Below are 22,994 nucleotides of genomic sequence, written 5' to 3'. Positions count from 1 at the left end.
GCTGAGGGCCATTTTCAGGCTAGCCACACCCCCTTCAGGGAGGGGGGTCCTGCTGGGGTGCCTGGCCAGTCTGGGTGAGGGGCTGATGGCTGTTTGCAGGCTGGCCAAGCCCCCCAACGGAAACCCATACCCCATGAGGGTGTGGCCAGCCTGGGTTAGGGTCTGATGGCTGTTTGCAGGCTGGCTACAGCCCCTTCAGGGGGGGTCCACACTGGAGTGCCTGGCCAGCCTGGGTGAGGGGCTGATGGCTATTTGCAGGCTGGCCACAGCCCCCAGCCACCCAAGCTCCCAGTGGAGGCTGGCTGGAAGCAGGTATCTGGGATTTATTTAGCTTCCATAATTGAAACTTTGTTGCCTTTTGCGAAGGCCAGAGCCGGCCAGGGCAGGCGGGAAGCTTGGCTTCCTTCATCGCCGGGGCAACCAAGCCTCCTGCTTGCTCCAGCTTCGTGGCTGCCGGCTGCCATCTTGGTTGGGTTAATTTGCATATAGTCACTCTGATTGGCTGGTGGGCGTGGTTTGGGGAGTAGCGAAGGTATGGTCAATTAGCATCTTTGTCTTTTATTAGTATAGATGTGGCTCATTATCATTTACTAAAGAGTTTTAAAAACTTCTTTCAAACAACAATAAAATGACAAAAGTTAACAAAATAAAGGAAATAATAATTCTAAAACATTTACTAATTTTTCCACTAACCCAAAATCTTGGTGAGTACAGTATTCTTTTTTTCCCATTTGTTTTCATTTAGTTATTAGTAAAGGTATTTTATATTAGTGATTTAATTTCTTGTTTTGCTTAATATGCTAAGTTTTGAATGAATCTTTAAAAATAGTTCAAGCCCCCCAAAATAGTTCAACCTGTATTAAGGAATAAAAACTAAAAAAGTTAGTTGAAATAGTTATATTGCAAAAATTAGGGATGAAGAAAGTAAATTATAAAAAAAGAGACAAAGATGATCCCTTCGAAACAGAAAAAGATGATGACATCCAAAAGTCACATTTTTCTTACCTTCCTCCCCAAATTTTTTTTGAAAAAAGAAGAAAAAGATAGGAAATGTACTTAGTTATATTAGCAATGTATATAAAAATGGCACTGACTTAAAATAAAAACTAGCCGCATTTTAAGTATTTAAGAGCTACATGGGACTGGTGACTATCATATAAGAGAGGGCATGGAAACAACAGTGCATAGAGGTAATTGAATAAATATGCTATTTACAGACATAGACCTGAGCCTAGCATTTATATTTAAATTGTATTTTACAAATGGAATTATTTCCTAATTTATGGGTCATAGAGAGGAATTTAGGCTTAAATAAGAGCTACTTCCTCTCAAAATACTTAATCCCCAGCCTCATCATACATAAATCATCTTTGATCAATAGGCTCAACTTTTGTTCATTTCTTAAAATGGCAAACTGTTAACCCTACTGTTACATCTAACTGCTACTGCAGGTATCTGGGGATCAGAGAATCTTTATATCTTTACGTTGGACAAGCTATAATAATGTTTTTTTACTCTTAGTTTCTGTATCTGTGAAAAGCATATTTGAATAATATGATATTTAACAGTATCTCCCTCTGAGATTCTCTAATGTTGAGAAAAGGGTTTTATATGAGGTACTTAAAGATTTAAACTTGAATACCACCTTGTAAAAAATCTGTGCTCAAAACCATTATACCCTTATAAATAAAAGACAAAGTAACTAAAAATATACATTTAAAAATCAGTTAATTATTTTTGTAAGAAACAATTATATCTTGTTTTGCTTAACATATTAAGCAAAACAAGAAATTAAATCACTAATATAAAGATCCCACACTGTGAGGTCCCTGCACTGTTTAACTGAATTATAGGAATACGATGTAAAGAGAAGTAGTTTACCTAAACCTATAAAGAGACATTAATATCACAACACCTAATAAAGTAGTGTATCAGATAGTATTGTTGAGATCTACAAGAACATTTAAAAAAAATCCAGTTTTGCCGTTAGAAGACATATTCTAAAATCTGACAAATAATTCTGAAGCACACTACAAATAATTAAGAAAACATACGTAACTATAATTTATAGATGGAGTGAAATATAAAATAAAGCAAATGAAATTTAAGACATATTTTGCAAATATTATAATTCTCAAAAATATCTGTATAAAAATAGCTTTGCGTAATTTCAAAGAGGAGTCCATTAAAGCTAACTCGCTTCTTAGTATATGAGAATCAAGAATAAATTCTCCTGAGAAAACTAGGAGACAGGGATGTTTTCTTAATAATTTTTTAGTTTTCATAATTAACATTACTACATTTTCATAACTTAAGCAATGTTGTCTGATATATCCTGCTAAAATAAAAGTCTAACTTATGTTGTCCTTTAATATTTATTATTTATTCTATTACAAGTATCCTATCAGATTTAGAATCTTAAAGATCACAGTGACATAGTCCTTATCCTAATTGGACTTTCACTTTGTGAAAACCACACGCTCTAAAATGTTATTATCATCACCACAGGTTTTACACAGTTCTTTATCATTTCTGTACTTATTTTTACACCTTCCTAGCTGTGGTGATATTGATTTTGATACATTGGTTGGAATTAATATAATTTCCCCAAACCAAAAAAGAGAATGAGATAAAATGAGCTTGCTAACTATAGATTATCAACCTATTCCTTCTAGGGGTGCAGACCCAGGTTGACACTTTCAAGGTGCATCAATTCCAGCTGCAGGTTTTCAGGCCGATATTTCTTTTTTTTCTTTTTTCTTTTTGGTTATATTTCACTTGTTATATTAATTGGAATTTAAGTTCAAATCTATCATATAATTTTAATGTTTTACAATAGATGCTACCCTCTAAAATGATGCAATCTTTAAACTTGGGTGATCGAGAATTAGTCACCCACCATCCTGTCAGTCTGATAAAACAATTTGATTTGTTAGTTGTATTAAAGCTTATTTTGAAGATCTTTTCTGTATTTTTTTGAGATCTACACTGCTATCTAATCATAAACCATTTTTCTTTTTGGACTTTTTGTACACAAACGTTAATTTTCCTTCTTAGAGCATCAATTAACTCAGAGTTCTTCATTCCAATTAGCCATAATTATTATTCTACTTTAAAAGCATATATTATTGCTAAATTGGTCAGACAGTAAGTCAGTTACTTTATCATTTCAGAACCTCTGTGAAATCCAATATCGGAAGATCCAACCTTATCATGGCTGTCCTACCTAAGATGTGAAATCATCAATAACTTGGCTTTGCTTAGTGTACAATATCATTAGAGACCAAAATCTGGATACTAAGAGCATGCATGTGAGTAGTAGGTGAAAATGCTGCTGCACTTGCTGTTGAGCCACTTTTCAGGAAGACTGATAGAAATGCATGTGTATGTATTCTTCTTTTAAGGTTAGGAATATACAATGATTTTTCAAATTCAACATATTATATACTTTACTTTTAATATAAAGTTTGATTATTTACAAAGACTTTCTACTGTATTGACACTATATAGGTCAAAACAAGCAGGTCAGAAACTCATGTAGGCAAAAAATATATATATTAAAAAACATATATAGGCATCATCAACCAAAGCAATTAGTAGGAAGACAACCAAGATAGAAAAACAAGTTAATCAATATTAGACACTAGCATTCAGAACCCTGATATTTTAGCAAAGGTTCTGATTCAGAGGAGGACTTTAATGCTTTCAACTTGAAGGTATATTCTGACATTTTTTGCCTTACACACATACACTAAGGAAACTGCCTATTGTATGACTACTTAGTAGTGGTAAGACATAGAACAAATAATTTAAACTGTGAGTCTCAGTTTGTCTGTTTAAAAAGGCAATAAAAATACCAGTTTCATAGGGTTGATTCAAGGATCTAAAATAATGTAAAGGACTTGCCAAGGTGACTATCATAGGAAGTACCCCAAAAAGAAATCATTATTAGAAAAATAAATCAGAAACGAGATGCTCTATATAACTTAAGTCTGTCTGTTAGTGAGTACTTATTCAGCCCTGTAGATAAAATATTAGAGCAATAAAAAAAAAAGAAAACTACTATAACTCAAAACAGCAAAACCTTTGAGAGCAGAGTTTTCAAATCATGTAATTTGAGGAATGACTGACACAAAGTTGGAATATTCATCTCAGGAACAATAAAACAGAGTAACCAAAGAGTATTCTTCATTTATCTGAAGGGCAGCCATTCTTAAATTTAGTGATGAGAATATAAAATGGGAAAAAATATTAAATAAAACAGCAGAAAATTAATATTTTTATAAATGCATACATAAAATAAAGAATTATATATAATAGGTATATTATAATATAATAAATACACTAGAGGACCGATGCACGGAAATTCGTGCACTCAGGGGGGGTCCCTCAGCCCGGCCTGCACCCTCTCACAGTCTGGGACCCCTACAAGGAGCGGGTCTAAGTCATTAGTCAGATATCCTTAGTGCTGCCGCAGAGGCAGGAGAGACTCCTGCCGTTGTCGCTGCCCTGAGCCAGCTTCTGGTTGAGTGGCGCTCCCCCTGTAGAAGTGCACTGACCACCAGGGGTCAGCTCCTGCATTGAGCGTCTGCCCCCTGGTGGTCAGTGTGCATCATAGTGACTGGTCATTCCCCCATTAGGGTCAATTTGCATATTCCCCATTTATTATATAGGAATAGAGGCCCGGTACACGAAATTCATGCATGGGGTGGGTCCCCTCTGCCCAGCTTGCACCCTCTCCCCCTGGACCCCTAGGTCCTGGGGATCGGGCCTAAACCGGCAGTCAGACATCCCTCTCACAATCTGGTACTGCTGGTTCCTAATTGCTCACCTGCCTGCCTGCTTGGTTGCCCCTAACTGCCCCCCCTTGCTGGCCTGATCGCCCCTCACTGCCTCTGCGTGCTGGCCTGATGGACCCTAACTGCCTCCCCTGCCGGCCTAGTCGCCCCTAACTGCCCCCTGCTGCCGGCCAGGTAGCCCCCAACTGCCACCTCCTTGCTGGCCTGGTCGCTCCTAACTGCCCCCCCCAGCTGGCCTGGTTGTCCTTCATGCCCCACCCCCTAGCCTGGTCGCCCCACGCAGCCTGGTGTTCAGTCGTTTCGTTGTCCCTCACAAACCCCCTGCCGACCTGGATCTAGGCAGCCATCTTGTGAGGGCGTGAGGATTAATTTGCATATTACCTCTTTATTATATAAGACTAGAGGCCCGGTGCACAAAAATTTGTGCACTCGGTGGAGAGAGGGGGTCCCTCAGCCCATCCTGTGCCCTCTCGCAGTCTGGGACCCCTCAGGAGATAATGACCTGCTGGCTTAGGCCTGCTCCCAGGTGGCAGAGGGCAGGCCCAATCCCTAGGTGCAGCCCCTGGCCGGGCTCAGAGCAGGGCCGATTGGGGAGTTGGGGTGCCGCCCCCTGTCATGCACAGAGCAGGGCAGATTGGGAGGTTGCGATGCCACCCCTAGTCACGCTCAGGGTACAGCTGATTGGGAGGTTGGGGCACCGCCCCTTGTCACACTCAAGGCAGGGTCGATAGGGAAGTTGCAGTGCCACCCCCTGTCACGCACAGAGCAGGGCCGATCGGGGGTTGGGGCGTTGCCCCCTGTCATGCACAGAGCAGGGCCCATCAGGGGGGTTGGGGCTCCGTACCCTGTCACACACAGAGCAGGGCCGATCAGGGGGTTGAGGAGCTCCCCCCTGTCACGCACAGAGCAGGGCCCATCAGAGGGTTGAGGAGCTCCCCCCTGTCATTCACAGAGTAGGGCCGATAGGGGAGTTGGGGCATCGCCCCCTGTCACACACAGAGCAGGGTGAATCAGGGGGTTGGGGCACCACCCTCTATCACCCACAGAGCAGGGCCGATCAGGGGGTTGGGGCGCCGCCACTGTCACACTCAGGGCAGGGCCGATGGGGAGGTTATGGCTCTACCCCGTCACACACAGAGCAGGGCCCGTGGGGGGGGTTGGGGCGCCACCCTCTATCACCCACAGAGCAGGGCCAATAAGGGGGTTGGGGTGCTGCACCCTGTCACACACAGAGCAGGGCCAATCAGGGGGTTAGGGCACTACACCCTGTCACACACAGAGTTGCAGGGCGATCAGGGGGTCGGGGAGCTCCCCCCTATCAGGCACAGAGCAGGGCTGATCAGGGGGTTGGGGCACCTTCCCCTGTCACGAACAGAGCTGGGCAGATAGGAAGGTTGTGGCCCCGCCCCCTGTCACACACAGAGCCGCAGGGCGATAAGGGGGTTTGGGCGCTGCCCCCTGTCACACTGATCCTGGTGCCGAGAGGCCTGGCTGCTCCACTGATCCCGGTGCTGGGAGGCATATTACCCTTTTACTATATAGAATAGAGGCCTGGTGCACGGGTGGGGGCCAGCTGGTTTGCCCTGAAGGGTATCCTGGATCAGGGTGGGGTTCCCCATTGGGGTGCCTGTCCAGTCTGGGTGTGCGGCTGAGGGCCATTTTCAGGGTGGCGGGTGACTGAAGCTCCCAACCGCTCCCTTTTTTTTTTTTCTTTTTTATTCTGGGCCAGCTTTAGCTCTGAGGCCTCAGCTGCTGAAAGCAGGTTTCTGGCCTTTGTTTACCTTCTGTATTTGAAACAATGTTGCGTTCCTGCTGGCTGAAGCCTGGATGACTAAAGCAGGTTCCTGGGGTTTTGTTTAGCTTCTATATTTGTTACAATGTTTCTTAGAGTTGCAGCTCAGAGGCCGGCAAGGCAGGCGGGGGAGCTTGGCTTCCTCCGTCACTGGAGCAAGCAAGCCTCCCTGTTTGCTTTAAGTTGCCTGGCTGCCGGCCGCCATCTTGGCTGGCAGTTAATTTGCATATCGCCCTGATTAGCCAATGGGAAGGGTAGCGGAGGTACGGCTAATTACCATGTTTCTCTTTTATTAGATAGGACTAGTGGCCCAGTGCACGAAATTCGTGCACAGGAGGGAGGGTGTCCCTTAGCCAGGCCTGCCACCTCTCCAATCTGGGACCCCTCGGGCGATGTCAGACTGCGGCAGTTGGACATCGCTCTCGCAATTTGGGACAGTTGGCTCCTAACTGCTCACCTGCCTGCCTGCCTGATTGCCCCTAACCACTCTGCCTGCTGGCCTGATCACTGCCTACTGCCCCCCTGCCAGACTGATCACCACCAACTGCCCTCCCCACCAGCCTGATAGCCCCCAATAGCCCCCCCACCAGCCTGCTCACCCCCAACTGGCCCCCCTGCCAGCCCACTTGCCCCCAACTGCCCCCCCAAGCCTGCTCACCCCCAACTGCCTCCCTGCCAGCCTTATCTCCCCCAACTTCCCCCCTGCCGGCATTCTCGCCCCCACTTTCCCTCCCACCAGCCTGCTCACCCCTAACAACCCCTCCCCAGCCATCCTGCTCGCCCCCAACTTCCCCCCCTGCTGGCCTGCTTGCCCCCAACTGCCCCCCCACCATCCTGATTGCCCCCAACTGCCCCCCTTGCCAGCTAGTTCACCCCCAACTTCCCCCCCACCAGCCAGCTTGTCCCCAACTGCCCTCCCACAGGCCTGCTCGCCCCTAACTGCCCCCCCGCCCCCGTCGCTGGAATGATCATCTCCTACTGCCCCCCCACCAGCCAGCTCTCCTCCAACTGCCCCCCCTGCTGGCCTGCTCACCCCCAAATGCCCCCCCCCTCCGGCCTGCTCGCCCCAAACTTCCCCCCTTGCTGGCATGGTTGCCCCTAACTGCCCCCCCCCTTGTCAGCCTGATCACCGCTAACTGCCTCTGCTTTGGCCCCACCATCATGGCTTTGTACGGAAGGATGTCCGAAGGTCTCCCGGTCTAATTAGCATATTACTTTTTTATTAGTATAAATTAGTATAGATAGTAAATACAGTTTTATTAGACAGACACAAGCATTTCGTTCATATTGGTCATGGCTGCTTCCAAGCCACTGTTGCAGAGATGAGTAGTTGCAACAGACACTATATATCCTGCTACTATAGATTGAATGTCTGTGTCCCCCTAAAATTCATATGTTAGAACCTAACCCCCATTGTGATTGTATTAGGTGGTGGGCCTTTGGGAGGTGATTAGGATTACATATCCCTTATGTGAAGGGGTTAGGGATAGGGTAAGGGTTAGGGTTCATGCTTTTCTAAAAGAGACCCCAGAAAGCTCTCTTGCCCTTTTATGCCATGTGAGGACACACAGTGAAAAGACTGTTTGTCTTGGACTTCCTAACTTCCAGAACTGAGAGGCATAAATTTCTGTTGTGTATCAGCATCCTAGTTTATGGTATTCTCTTAAGAGCAGCCCAAATGGACTAATACATCCCCAAAGCCTAAAAATATGTTATATTATCTGTCCCTTTATCAGAACAGGTTGCTCCCCTGAACAAAGATGAACATTTTGTAATAAAAGTATTTGTGGTATATTATTAAGTGGAAAAATCAAGACACAAAACTATGTGCAGGCTGATAGTTTACAAGAGGTGTGTCTGTATGTATGAGTTGAAAAAAAAGATATCGGGGGTGGGCTGGCCCTGCCTACCACCTGTGGCCCCTCCCCCCAGCCAGACCCTTCTCTGATTGCCCCCCTCACCCCGATCGGGGGTGGGTCCGGCCAGCCAACCTCCTGAGTCCCCTCCCCCTGGCAGGCCGGGCCCGATCCATCCTGATCAAGGCAGGCCGGCCGGACCCCACCCATGCAAAAATGAGTGCACTGGGCCTCTAGTATTAATGTAAAATTCTAGTACAATTCCATTCAGAATCTCAGCATCTGCCCTCTTCAATGTCTCTCATTTCATATTTTCATTTTTGTGAAAAAAACTGCAATGATGCATTTTGTACATTATGACCACTGTTTTTCTGAGTTAGGAATATTATTATGAGTCTTTAATCTAGTAATATTAATATATATTGTATTAGCACAATTACAGTATACTTGCATAACAGACACAATGTTTTGCCATCTCAATCTACATTAAAATCACCCATACTCCACTGTATTTTAAAAGGGTGAGATCTGAAATCCACTTTCCTTGTTTTCAAAGAGTATATATTCACTGGTGTGTTTTTAAATGTTAGATTTAGTAATACATGTGTTAACTGAAACACTGATCTGCAAAGTAAAACTAAACATGAACAATCTGTAAAGAATGAATGTGACTGTTTTCCAACAAAACTACTTATGGACAGACACTGGCATTTAAATTTCAAATAATTTTTATGTTTAATAAATTATTTTCACTTTAATTATTGTCAACTACTTAAAAATATAGAAACTCCTGAGCTTGTTGCCACACAAAGATGGGTGTTGGCAGGCTACTAATCTTTGCACTAGACAAAAGAACTAGAGACACTGAAGATCAGTTGCAGGAAAACACAATTAAGGTTAACATAAGAGAACATTCCAAATATTTTCCTAGTATTTAAAAGTAAAAACAGCTACTTTAGGAGGTAGCACATGCATTTCATAGAAAAAATGTGAATCCAACCTATATGGCCATCAGTTAGAAATGATGAAAAACATATTTTTGAATAAAATGATGAGATATAAAGTTTCTTCCAGATGCCATTTTACAAATAATTCTTACCTACAATTCAAAACAGTTTTAATTCTAGGTTAAGGTAGGTAATTGCTACATATTAGGGAAAGGGGGAAAGGAGAGAACTAATATATAATACATAATGGGTATGTGGTTTATGTAAGAAAAACTCTGTGCAAAGTCAATCACCCAATCCATATTCAAAGAAATGTCCTTGGACCAACATAAAAATTGGCAAATAAATGTACATGTATATGTTTGGATATAAAATATAAAACTGCAACTGTTTATTTTCTAAAATGATTACTGGCTTTGTAGGTTAAGTGACCAACAATGGATCCTAATTCCATAGAGATTGTCCACTTCATACATTTAAAAATGATATCACACATTTTAAAATTTTTACCTCATAAAGTGTGTTGTATGTAGTGACAGTCACAGTATTTGTATGCAACATCAGCCTTTCTCCGAGAAGAGTGAAAAGACTATGGGTATGCATAATTTCAACTTTTCTCCTGGAGAAAAAGAGGTGAAAAAACAAACACAACACAGTGCTATGAAACACATTGAATTTTCTATCTCATGACTTTGAGATTTTAAAAAAGTACAATCTTTAAGCAGATACACAATCATATAAGTAATCTTTAACTTCCACCTATAAAAAAATGAATTTATAGCACAGATATTTCCTAAAATTCCAATAATACTATTTAAACATTTCTCAAATAACATATCTGTGCAAACTAAAATGTGAAATATAAAAATTATAAAATATTATATAAATGTTGACAGCTATTATTTTCAAATTTCTAATAACTATTTAGGAGTAGTTTTTATTAGTTTTAGATTTTTGGTTTCCCCTAACACAGAGACCACAGAATTTTTAAATCCTTTCTATTCAAATGGAAGTCTATAAAATAGTCTATGATAAACTTAAAATAATTAAAAGTGAATATTCTAGCTTAAAGTGGGGATTACAAAGCCAAAATAAAATTGACAGAAGTGAAGCAGATTCATTATTGCTTGTACTCGTAGTCTGCCATGGATTAAAAAACCAACCAACCAACCAACCAACCAACCAACCAAACAAACAAACCCTTTCTATATAGTTATTAACTGTTGGCTCATTTAACTGCCCCTCTCCCCCAATCCATAATGAGGATAGAAGGCTCTATTGAAGGCATCCTAGAACACTTAGTTCTAGCTCAGGGAATCATTATAAGCTTCTCATTCACTTCACTTTCTTAAAATCCAAGTGCTGGATCTTCTTGGTTCCCAAACCAATATATTTCACTTCTTTCTTTGATTTTCCATGGTTCCCTGTTTGGATTTGGCAACTATGACATAAAAGGACTAGGTAATCGCCAATTTCTTGTTGCTTTCTTCCTAAGTCTGAGACCACAGCTATACTACAGCTAGGTGTGACCATTTAACTGAAGACTGTGAACAGGAAAGTTCACATACTCTGATTTCCTTCTTCACAAAACAAGCTGTTTTGTTTTTTTTGTTGGTTTTTTTTTTGGATGGTCATAGAAATATCTCTTGTAACAAATTCAGAGAATACGTTAGAACAGGAAAAAGTAAAAATAAACCTATAATTCTATTAACTCAAAGATAGTTTTAAATACCAATTTATGTTATTCCAGATTACTATGAAGATGACACAAATATAATGATACACATGCAATGAAAATAATTCTGTATAAGGTAATTTGTTACTTGTGTCCTATAAATCAATATATTAAATTTTTACTGTCATTGACTCGCTGATTTGACCCAGTGGATAGAGTGTTGGCCCATGGACTGAATGATCACCGGTTCAATTTTGGTCAAGGGCCCTTACCTCAATTGCAGGCTCAGCCCAAGTCAGGGCACATGGGGGAGGCAACCAATCAATGTGTCTTTCTCACATAGATGGTGCTCTCTCTTGATCTCTCCCCCTCCCTTTCACTCTCTCTAAAAATCAAGGGAAATATATTCTCTAGTGAGGATTAACAACAACAAAAAACATTTTTTACTGTCATTAAATATAATTGATAATAAGAAAGTAGCATAATAATCTAGTCACTACTGTTGGCCATTTGTTATTTACAAAAATTTTGACCCAAAACTTTGTGCCTTTATTTATATTTTTGGGCATATCCACGATTATTTCCTTAGGACAAATTCCTGTAACTGAAATGATTTAGTAAAAGCTATTAGATTTAATATTTTTTAGACTTATCAGTTTAAAACCTCTAGAAATATGTACATTCAAACTTCCACCATCAAAGTATAGATGCATTTTATAAGCGTTTCAACAATTATTAATCTTATAATAATCATGAAAGCAGTCAATGTGATATGCAAAAAATAGAATTTTAATTTACAAGAAATGCTAACAAATGCTCACAAGTCTTTTGACCATTTACATTATTTCTAAGAACTGCCTGATGCCATCCTCTGACCATTTTTTAAATCTCTGTAATCACCTTTTTCTTACTGAGTATAAGAGCTCTCATAATATAAAGGACATTACTTCACAAATAATTGACAAATATTTTCCACATTTTGAATTTCAATGGGTGTTGTTGTCTTCTAGGCAATGAGGTGATTAAAGAAATATTTAAAAAATGTATATGAAACTAATTTTAAAAAATTGTGAAATTGAGGTGACTTTCTCCACCCCCAAAATATACAATTTATTTTTTTAAATATCTATGAAGTTTAAAAAACAAATTATGAATAAAAGAGTAAAATGCTAATATATTTTGACTAAACATTTCAGTTTTAGAAATTATTAATTTCCCATTAAATTAAAAACAGACAATTAGCACTCCCACACTATATGTCACCTCCCATTTTTGTGATCTACATTGCTATTTTAACATCATCAAGGTTTAAAATACTTAGATTATGTTCATATTAATGTTGATATATATTAGTTGTTAGATCTTGGCCTATTTTAAATTCAGTTCCTTGACTTTGTCTTCATCATTTCTGATTTCATTTACTTTTTATTTTAAATTCTTTATTGTTTAAAGTATTACATATAGTGTTACATATGTCTCCCTTTTCCCCACTGAGCTCTCCCCAGCCAACCCTACCCCCAAGCCTCCTAGTGTCTGTGTCCATTGGATATGCTTCTATGCATTCATACAAGTCCTTTGGCTGATGTCTTAACCCCTGCCCCCCGCCTCCGACTTCCCTCTGAGGTTTGATGGTCTGTTAGATGCTTCTGTGTCTCTGGATCTATTTTTTTTTTTTTTATAATAAATATATTTTATTGATTTTTTACAGAGAGGAAGGGAGAGAGATAGAGAGTTAGAAACATCGATGAGAGAGAAACATCGATCAGCCGCCTCCTGCACATCTCCTACTGGGGATGTGCCTGCAACCCAGGTACATGCCCTTGACCGGAATCGAACCTGGGACCTTTCAGTCCGCAGGCCGACGCTCTATCTGGATCTATTTTTGTTCATCAGTTTATGTTGTTCATTATAGTCCACAAATGAGTGAGATCATGTGATAGTTATCTTTCTTTGACTGGCTTATTTTGCTTAGCATAAAGCTCTCCATGGCCATCCATGCTTTTGTGAATGGTAAGTTTTTGTTTGTTTGTTTGTTTTGTTTTTGTTTTTTGTTGTTGTTGTTTTGTTTTGGTTTTGTTTTTTTTTTTACAGCAGCATAGTATTCCATTGTGTAGATGAACCACAGTTTTTTTAATCCACTCAACTGCTGGGTCGATTTCTGGGTTCTGCTCTGTTCCATTGGTCTATATGTCTGTTCTTATGCCAGTACCAGGCAGTTTTGAGAACATTGGCTTTGTAATATAGCTTGATATCTGGTATTGTGATCCCTCCAACTTTGTTCTTCTTTCTCAAGATTGCTGCAGCTATTCAGGGTCTTTTTTTATTCCATATGAATTTTTGAAGAGTTTGTTATAGGTCTTTGAAATATGCTGTTGGTATTTTAATCGGGGTTGGATTAAATCTATAGATTGTTTTGGGTAGTATGGACATTTTAATGATGTTGATTCTACCAATCCATGAACATGAAATATTCTTCTATTTTTTTATATCTTCTTCTATCTCTTTTTTTACTTTTCTTTATTGATTAAGGTATTACATATGTGTCCTTAACCCGCCGTTTTCCCCCCCACCCCACTCATTTGCTCACGCCCCTGGTGTCTGTGTCCTTTGGTTATGCTTATATGTATGTATACAAGTCCTTTGGTTGATCTTTCCCACATTCCCCCACCCTCCCCTACCTTCCCTCTGAGGTTTGACAGTTTGATCGATGCTTCTCTGTCTCTGGATCTGTTTTTGTTCATCAGTTTATGTTGTTCATTATATTCCACAAGTGAGTGAGATCATGTGATATTTATCTTTCTCCAACAGACTTATTTCACTTAGCATAATGCTCTCCAATGTCCTGTAGTTTTTTGAGTACAGGTCTTTTACTTCCTTAGTTAAGATTATTCCTATGAACCTCTAGCTAGACTCAGCAAGAAGCAAAGAGAGAGAACCCATATAAACAAAATCAGAAATGAAGGAGGCAAAATAACAACAGACCCCACAGAAATATGAAGAATCGTAAAAAAATACTATGAGCAACTCTATTCCAACAAACTGCTCAACCTAGAAGAAATAGACATATTCCTAGAAAAATAAAACCTTCCAAAACTCAATCAGGAAGATTTAAAAAATCTGAATAGGCCGATAACTATGGAGGAAATTGAAGCAGTAATAAAAGAAACTTCCAACAAATAAAAGCCCTGGGCCCCATGGCTTCACAGGGGCATTTTAACAAACATTCAAAGAAGCACTAAAATCTATCCTCCTCAAACTATTCCAAAAAATTCAAGAAAAAGGAACACTTCCAAACTCTTTCTATGAAGTCAGTATTACCATAATCCCAAAATCAGATAAAGATACTACAAAGAAAGAGAATTACAGGGCAATATCTCCGATGAACATAGATGCTAAAATCCTGAATAAAATTCTAGCAAATCGGATCCAGCATTACATTAGAAAGATCATACACCATGACCAAGTGGGATTTATTCCAGGAATGCAAGGATGGTACAACATTCGCAAATCAATAAGCATGATACATCACATAAACAAACTGAGAGAGAAAAATCACATACTCATATCAATTGATGCAGAAAAAGCATTTGATAAATCCAACACCCCTTCTTGATAAAAATTCTCAGCAAAGTGGGAATAGAGGAATCATACCTCAACATAATAAAATCCTTATATGACAAACCTACAGCCAACAGCATACTCAATGGGCAAAACCTAAAACCAATTCCCCTCAGAACAGGTACAAAACAGGGATGCCCACTCTTACCACTCCTGTTTGACATAGTACTAGAAGTGCTAGCCAAAGCAATGACACAAGAAGAAGAAATAAAAGGCATACAAATTGGAAAAGAAGAAGTAAAACTGTCATTATTGACAGGATAGTGTACATAGAAAACCCTAAAGTCTCCATCGAAAAACTACTAGAGTTAATAAATGAATTCAGCAAAGTAGCAGGATACAAAATTAACACTCAGAAATCTATGGCTTTTTTATACACCAATAATGAACTCACAGAAAGAGAAACAAACAAACAAAAACCCCATTTATCATTGTTTTCATTCGTTTGACACATCTCTCAAATGAAGAGATGTCATTCAAGAAGAAATCAAGAAGTCTGTCTTCTGAATTTTGACAGAAGCATGTAACATTCTTGGGTCACATGTTCTCTTAGAACTTGTAGAAATTTAATGAATCCTTTGGCATTGAATTTAACTATAGAGAAGTCTAAGGCCTGTCCATGTTTAAGCAGATGATGGTGCCTTCCTTTCTTTTCTAGATCAGCGGTCGTCAACCGGTGATCCATGGACCACTGGTGGTCCGTGAGGTCTAAAAGGTTGGCGACTGCCCTAACCAGTTTGGCTCAGTGGATAGAGCGTCGGCCTGTAGACTCAAGGGTCCCAGGTTCAATTCCAGTCAAGGGCATGTACATTGGTTGCGGGCACATACCCAGTGGGGAGTGTGCAGGAGGCAGCTGATCAATGTTTCTCTCTAATCGATGTTTCTAACTCTCTATCCCTATCCCTTCATCTATGTAAATAATCAATAAACTATATTTAAAAAATAAAATAAAATAAAAGATTGGCAACTGCTGGTCTAGATTATAATAGGTATTCTTCTTTTATCTCTAAACTTCAATATACATATTGTGTTCGGTACTGATCATTCTATTTCTCATTTTCCTAGATCATGTGCTTTTCCTATACACAAGTGAGTTCTTTATTATATGGGAGTACTTTCTGTATCATTTGTCTGGTTCTCCTCTCCAGAGACTCCAGTTATCTTTAGATACACTGTCCTCTGTTTCTCATTGGCTCAACAGCATGTTTTATTAACTCTTCAGGTTCCTGTTCATCTCATTTTGTTACTAGCTTACCTTTCAGAGCTCACTGCATTTATATTCTTAAAATTTATTTTATAAGTCAAAACATTATTACCTCTTTTTCTTATTATATGTGTTTTCTGTATTAAATTATTCAGTCCTTTTTCTCTCTCATATTTGTAATGATTTCTCTACCATATTTTTTCATCTTATTTATGCTTATCCTATATAATAAAAGGCTAATATGCAAATCGACCGAACAACAGAACGACCAGTCACTATGATGCACACTGACCACCAGGGGGCAGACACTCAATGCAGGAGCTGTCTCCTGGTGGTCAGTGCACTACCACAGGGGGAGTACTGCTCAGCCAGAAGCCGGGTTCACAGCTGGAGAGCACAGCAGCGGTGGCAGGAGTCCCTTCCGCCTCTGTGGCAGCACGCTAAGGATGTCCAACTGCCAGCTGAGGCCCAACATCCCCCTAGGGCTCCTGGACTGTGAAAGGGTGCAGGCTGGGCTGAGGGCTCCCCACCCCCCAGTTCACAAATTTCATGCACCGGGCCTCTAGTATATTTTATGTTATAGTATTTATTCTTAATTCTTATATGATTTGTGTACCTCTGATCTTCTCTCTTTACCCATGTTGAAATTTGTTTGCTTTGTTATCTGAGGTCATTTTCAGGGCTAAGCATTTCCTGTTCTATTTTATTCTGGGTTCTGAAGTTTTTCATTGGATAGAAAGAGAACAACTGAGACTGTGTACAGATTTCATTAGAGCATTAGTACCACTCTTTATTCTGAGACAATTTAAAAAAATATTCTCTACTACAATTAAGTCTACTTAAGGGGCTATACCTCATTCTGACAAAGAAATTATCTTAGGCTTTGGATTGATCCCCATATTTGATATAGAAAATCTTGGAATTCCAAATTTCATCACAGAATGTCAGCCATAGTTGTTCCTTCTCCATGCCTCTCCCAGCAACTATTTCCACCCACCCAAATTTAGAAGCAAAATAAAATAGGAATACTTAATAAGTTCCTATCACTCCATTTTAGGAGAAATATAGGAATTCTATTGATTATGCAGGCATAGGAATAGGGTATGGATACACATGAAGTCATATATGAAAAATCTTTTGGTTTTTCTTTAGCTGGGCATTGCTTTAAGTGATGCAGCCTTACTTTGGCTGTATTTGACTTGTTATTTATTTATTTGAGGGAGAAGTATCTATTTTATTATTTACTATTTACTTCATTAGGTTTGGATAAGAGAAATTCTTTCATCTCATCTTTCAAATTGACCTGGAAGTCTACAATTCGAAATGTTTATATTCTCTGTTGTTTGTTTCTTAGTTTTTTTGGGGGGGATACTGGGATATGTGGGGTGAAGAAAGAGGAGACATGGTTTGGTGTATGACTCTTCTGTACTTCCTATGTCCAATTCAGAAACTAAAGAATTTTCCACTGTAAATTATTGGTTAAGTCATGTTCCCAGTATCTAAGCATACATGTATTAATTAGTATATGTTCCTGGGCTTGCTATTTACCTCTGTTTTATTATTTGCCTTGGTATAAAGTCTATTAGACTTATCACAACAGAATGTGATCATTCTATGTCACATTTTCCTAAATCATGTGCTTTCCCTAAATACATTTTTAAATCTTTCATTGACATTTTAACTCATATGTTCATCTGAGTTAACTTTATAGAAGTTTTGAAAAGCTATAATAAAACAAAGTTTTTTCTAAAACTGAGTCATGTTAACAAGTTAATTCATTATAATCTGTCTTAAAATAACTGAGTCTTTCCATTAACGTACATGATATTGTTCTTCATTTACTATAGTTATTAAGTCTTCTTCATGGTTTTCAGAAAAAAATTTATTTATTTTTCAATTTATTTTCTAATAAATTGAAAATAGCATGTTAGGCTACTGTTTGATATATTATTATTCTATACTAAAATCATTACTTAGTCAACTATTAGACTCTATTATGATTTTTAATCTTCAAAATATTAGAACAATTGGAAGATTTAAGTTTTAACCTACATTTCCACAACTTTTTACTTTGAGGCTAAAATTGAAAAAAGCTGTATGAATTCAATAATATCTATCAATAATTACAGGTAAATCTGTATCAGTAATTACAGGAAAACTGTACCAAAACACAACTATGAATTAAGGAATGACAAGATAGGACTTGAAATATCAGTGCTGATTACTAGTGAAGCAAAAAAAGGATATACATTTACCTTGTTTATTAATACTTTGGTATTACTCTTTCCACCTTTTATTTGATGAAAATAGCATGTATATGTATGGAGAAGCCATAAAATAACCATTTAAAATATTTGGAACAAAATGACTTTATTACTAGGAACTAAAAGCTGACATTTTCTATGTTGCCAAAAAGTGACATATTTTCTTATAATTTTATAATCTTTCCTATAATTTTAAAATTTCTTCATTCTACATTTTATTTTTTTAAATCTTTATTGTTGAAAGTATTACATGTCCCTTATTTCTCCCCATTAACCTCTTCCAGCCCCACTGCCGTCCCTCACCCAAGTCCTTCACCACCCTATCATTTGTGTCCATGGGTTATGCATCTGTGCATACAAGTTCATTAGTTGATCTCTTCCTACCCACCCTATCTCGCTTGCCTTCTTTCTGAGGTTTGACAGTCTGTTTGATGCTTCTATGTTTCTGGATCAATCTTTGTTCATCAGTTTGTTTATTAAATTCCACATATGAGTGAGATCATGTAATACTTATCTTTCTCTGACTGGCTTATTTTGATTAGCATAACATTCTCCATGTTTATCCATGCTGTAGCAAATGGTAAGAGTTCTTTCTTTTTCACAGCAGCATAGTATTCCATTGTGTAAATGTACCACAATTTTTTAATCAACTCATCTGATGATGGGCACTTAGGCTGTTTTCAAATCTTAACTTGTAAATTGTGCTGCTATATTATAGGGGTGCATATATTCTTTCTGATTTGTGTTTCTGATTTCCTGGGATATATTCCTAGGAGTAAGATGACTGGGTCAAATGAAAGTTCCATTTTTAATTTTCTGAGGAAACTCAATACTGTTTTCCACAGAGGCTGCACTAGTCTAAATCCCCAACAAGAGTATACTAGTGTTCCGTTTTATCCACATCCTTGCCAACACTTGTCATTTGTTGATGACAGCCATTCTAACAGGTGTGAGCTGGTACCTCACTGTAGTTTTGATTTGCATCACTCAGATCATTAGTGCCTGAGCATTTTTTCATATGCCTCTTGGTCTTCTGTATTTTTACTTTGGAGAAGTGTCTATTTAGGTCCTTTGCCCATTTTTTAATTGGATGTTTGTATTTCTTTTAAGTTTTATGAATACCCTATAAATTTTGGAGATTAACCCATTATCGCATATCATTGGCAAGTACGTTTTCTCATGCAGTAGGCTCTCTTGTTATTTTGTCTCTGGTTTATTTTGCTGTGCAGAAGCTTTTTATTTTGATGTAGTACCATTTGTTTACTTTCTCCTTAGTTTCCATTGTCCTAGGAAATGTATCGGTAAACATATTGCTATGAGAGATGTCTGAGATTTTGCTGCCTATCGTTTTTTCTAAGATTTTTATGGTTTCCTGTCTAAATTGGAGAACATGTTATCTTAATTAAGTATGGAAAATTTTTGTCCATTTTATTGGTTACTTAAAAAAAATTACAGTAGCCCTGACTGGTGTGGCTCAGTTGGTAGAGTGTCATCCAAAGCAATTCTGGGTCAGGGCACATGCTCAGGTTGCAGGTTAGATACCCATTAAATATATTTTAAAAAAATGTAACATTGAATATACATCTACTAAGTTCTATGAACACATAATCAACTTTTCTATACCATTGGTCCAACTTCTATTCAATTGATCCAATTCTGAAAAAGTTATACTGTCTATACTGTCACCATAGATTTTTTCAGATTTTAAAAGCTTAAATAAATGGTAAAATTACTCCACATCCTTTTGCTAATTGTATTACTGCTTCATATTAGGTTTGCAAAAGTTAACTTTTGGGAATTAATTTCCAAAGCTGAATATATCCAATTGTATGAGGATACCTAATTGATTTGTTAGCCTATTGATATTCTTTTGTTATTTCCAATTTTCATTATTGCCAACAATGCTACATTGAACTTTTATGTATACATATGAGAGTTTCTCTATATTAAAGAGATAATTACTAAGTCTTAGAGCAGTGGTTCTCAACCTTCCTAATGCCTCGACCCTTTAATACAGTTCCTCATGTTGTGGTGACCCCCAATTTCATTGTTACAAATGGGACATAATTAAAGCATAGTGATTAATCACAAAAACAATATGTAATTATATATGTGTTTTCCGATGGTCTTAGACGACTCCTGTGAATGGGTCGTTCGACCCCCAAAGGGGTCGCAACCCACAGGTTGAGAACCCCTGTCTTAGAGTTGTGCATTTTCACCTATTTGACAATTATTAGTGTTCTCCAATGTGATTATATGAATTATACAATTATACCAGTGATTTGAAAGGTTTTCTTATGCACATCCTTACCAACATTTGATATTGTCAAGATTTTAAAGTTTACCATCCAAATAGGCATTAAATGAAACTTTTTTTATCAGCAAATTTAAATTTATGGGGATGACACTGGTTAATAAGATTATGTAGGGTTCAAGTGTATATTTCTATGAAACATGACCTGTGTGTATACTGTATTGTATGCCCACCACACAAAGTCAAATCACCTTCCATCACCATATATTTGCCCCCCTTTACCTTTTACTATGTCCAAACTCCTTTTCCCTCTTCTAACTACCATACCATTGTCTGTGCCTATTAGTTTTTGTTTGTGTGTTTTTCTTGCTTATTCATTTGTTAAAGTTTTATATCCTATATGATTGAAGGACCTATATACTGAATAGTACAAGCATTATTAAAAGAGATTGAAAAAGATGCAATGAAATGGAAACATGTTCCAAATTCATAGATTGGAAGAATCAATTAGTTAAAATGTCCATATGACCCAAATTAATATACAAATTTAATGAAATACCCCTCAAAACCCCAGTAACGTGTTTTATAGAAAGAGAACAAAAAAGTCATCAGATTTATATGGAAACACAAAAAACCCCAAATAACAAAAGCAATTCTAAGAAAAAGGACCAAGCCAGAGGTATCATGCTACCTAACTTCAAATTATTCTACAGAGCAATCATAATAAGAATAGCATGGTATTGGCAGAAAAACAGTAACACAGACTAATGGAACAGAATCAAGAGTCCAGAAATAGACTCACATGTACATGGGTAAATACTTTTGACAAAGGAGCAAAAAATGTACAATGGAGAAAAGAAAGGCCCTGCAATGAACAATGCTGTGAAAATACTTGCACTTTCTTGATTTCAACTGAAATTGAGTATCTTTCCATATATTTCCTGCCGTTTTAGGTTTCCCCTCCCGTGAATTGACTGTTTGTATTATTCATGCTCCTAAAGTTTTTTTTATTTGTTCCCATAATCTTTGATCTATTCAAGATACAAATCCATTGTATTCTAGATAAACCATAAATATCTTCTTTCACTCTGTAGCTTGTCTTTTCACTTTTACATATTTAATTTTTTTAAAATTTTCTTTCCCCAAAGGGAAGAATAGGCAGATGACCAAGAAAGGAACTAAATGAAACAGAGGCTTGCAATATGTCAGAAAAAGAATTCAGAGAAATGGTCGTACAGTTCATATACCAGATGGACGAGAAAATCAACAACCTATGCAAGAATCAAGAGGAAATCAATAATGATATAACTACAATCAAAAACACGATGAAAGGTTTCAACAGTAGACTAGGAGAAGTGGAGGACCGAATTAGTGAGTTAGAAAATAAGGTACAGAAAGAAGTCCAATCTGAACAACATTGGAGAAAAAATATTAAAATAGGAAAGCCTAAGGGAGCTTTGGGACAACATGAAATGAAGTAACTTAAATATAATAGGGGTGCCAGTAGGACAAGAAGAGCAGCAAGGATTAGAGAACCCATTTGAAGAAATAATGATAGAAAACTTCCCAACAAACTGCTCAACCTAGAAGAAATGGACATATTCAATCAGGAAAAATAAAAAAATCTGAATAGGCTGAAAACTATGGAAGAAATTGAAGTGGTAATCAAAAACCTTCCAATAAACAAAAGCCCTGGACCAGACAGCTTCAAGGGGAGGTTTATCAATCATTCAAAGTAGAACTGAAACCTATCCTCTTCAGACAATTCCAAAAAAATTCAAGAGGAAGGAACACTTCCAATGTCGTTCTATGAAGTCAGCATTAGCCTAATCCCAAAACCAGGTAAAGACAATACAAAAAAGGGAATTACAGGCCAATATCCCTGATGAATATAGATGCCAAAATTCTCAACAAAATTCTAGCAAATCGGATCCAGCATTACATTAGAAAGATCATACACCATAAGCAAGCAGGATTTATTCCAGGGATGCAAGGATGGCACAGTATCCGCAAATCAATAAACGTGATACACCACGTAAAAAAATTGAGAGATAAAAACCATTTAATCATATCAATTGATGCAGAATAAGCATTTGACAAAATCCACCACTCTTTCTTGATAAAAACTCTCAGCAAGGTGGGAAATGAAGGATCATACCTCAACATAATAAAAGCCACATGTCACACACCTACAGCCAACATCATACTTAATGGGCAAATACTAAAACTATTTCCCCTAAGAACAGGAACAAGACAGGGATGACCACTCTCACCACTTCTGTTTGACATAGTATTGGAAGTACTAACCATAGCAATCACACAAGAAGAAGAAATAAAAGGCATACAAATTGGAAAAGAAGTAAAATTGTCATTATTCAAAGATGACATGATATTGTACATAAGAAACCCCAAAGACTCCATCAAAAAAACTAGTAGGATTAATAAATGAATTTGGCAATGTAGCAGGATAAAAAATTAACACCCAGAAATCAATGGCTTTTTTATACACCGACCAGAGGCCCAGTGCACAAAATTCGTGCATGGGGGAGGTGGGGAGGGGGTGTTCCTCAGCCCGGCCTGCACCT

The 22,994-nt window shown here is 38.3% G+C and overlaps 1 protein-coding gene across 5 annotated transcripts in view; it reads right to left on the bottom strand.

Moving 5' to 3' along the window:
* NBEA (neurobeachin) overlaps nucleotides 1-22,994 on the bottom strand; it is a 975,192-nt gene that overhangs the window by 713,102 nt on the left and 239,096 nt on the right. For all 5 annotated transcript variants that reach the window (XM_070409180.1, XM_070409183.1, XM_070409179.1 and 2 more), the window contains one exon: nucleotides 9,905-10,013. In XM_070409180.1, coding sequence (XP_070265281.1) covers nucleotides 9,905-10,013 — 109 coding nt within the window. The remainder of the gene's footprint in view (nucleotides 1-9,904; nucleotides 10,014-22,994) is intronic.

Source organism: Myotis yumanensis, unplaced genomic scaffold, assembly GCF_028538775.1.
Source record: "Myotis yumanensis isolate MYYU_CA2020_CCGP unplaced genomic scaffold, mMyoYum1.0.hap1 SCAF_3, whole genome shotgun sequence".
Lineage (NCBI taxonomy): Eukaryota > Metazoa > Chordata > Mammalia > Chiroptera > Vespertilionidae > Myotis > Myotis yumanensis.
This window is presented reverse-complemented; position numbering and strand designations above follow the sequence as displayed.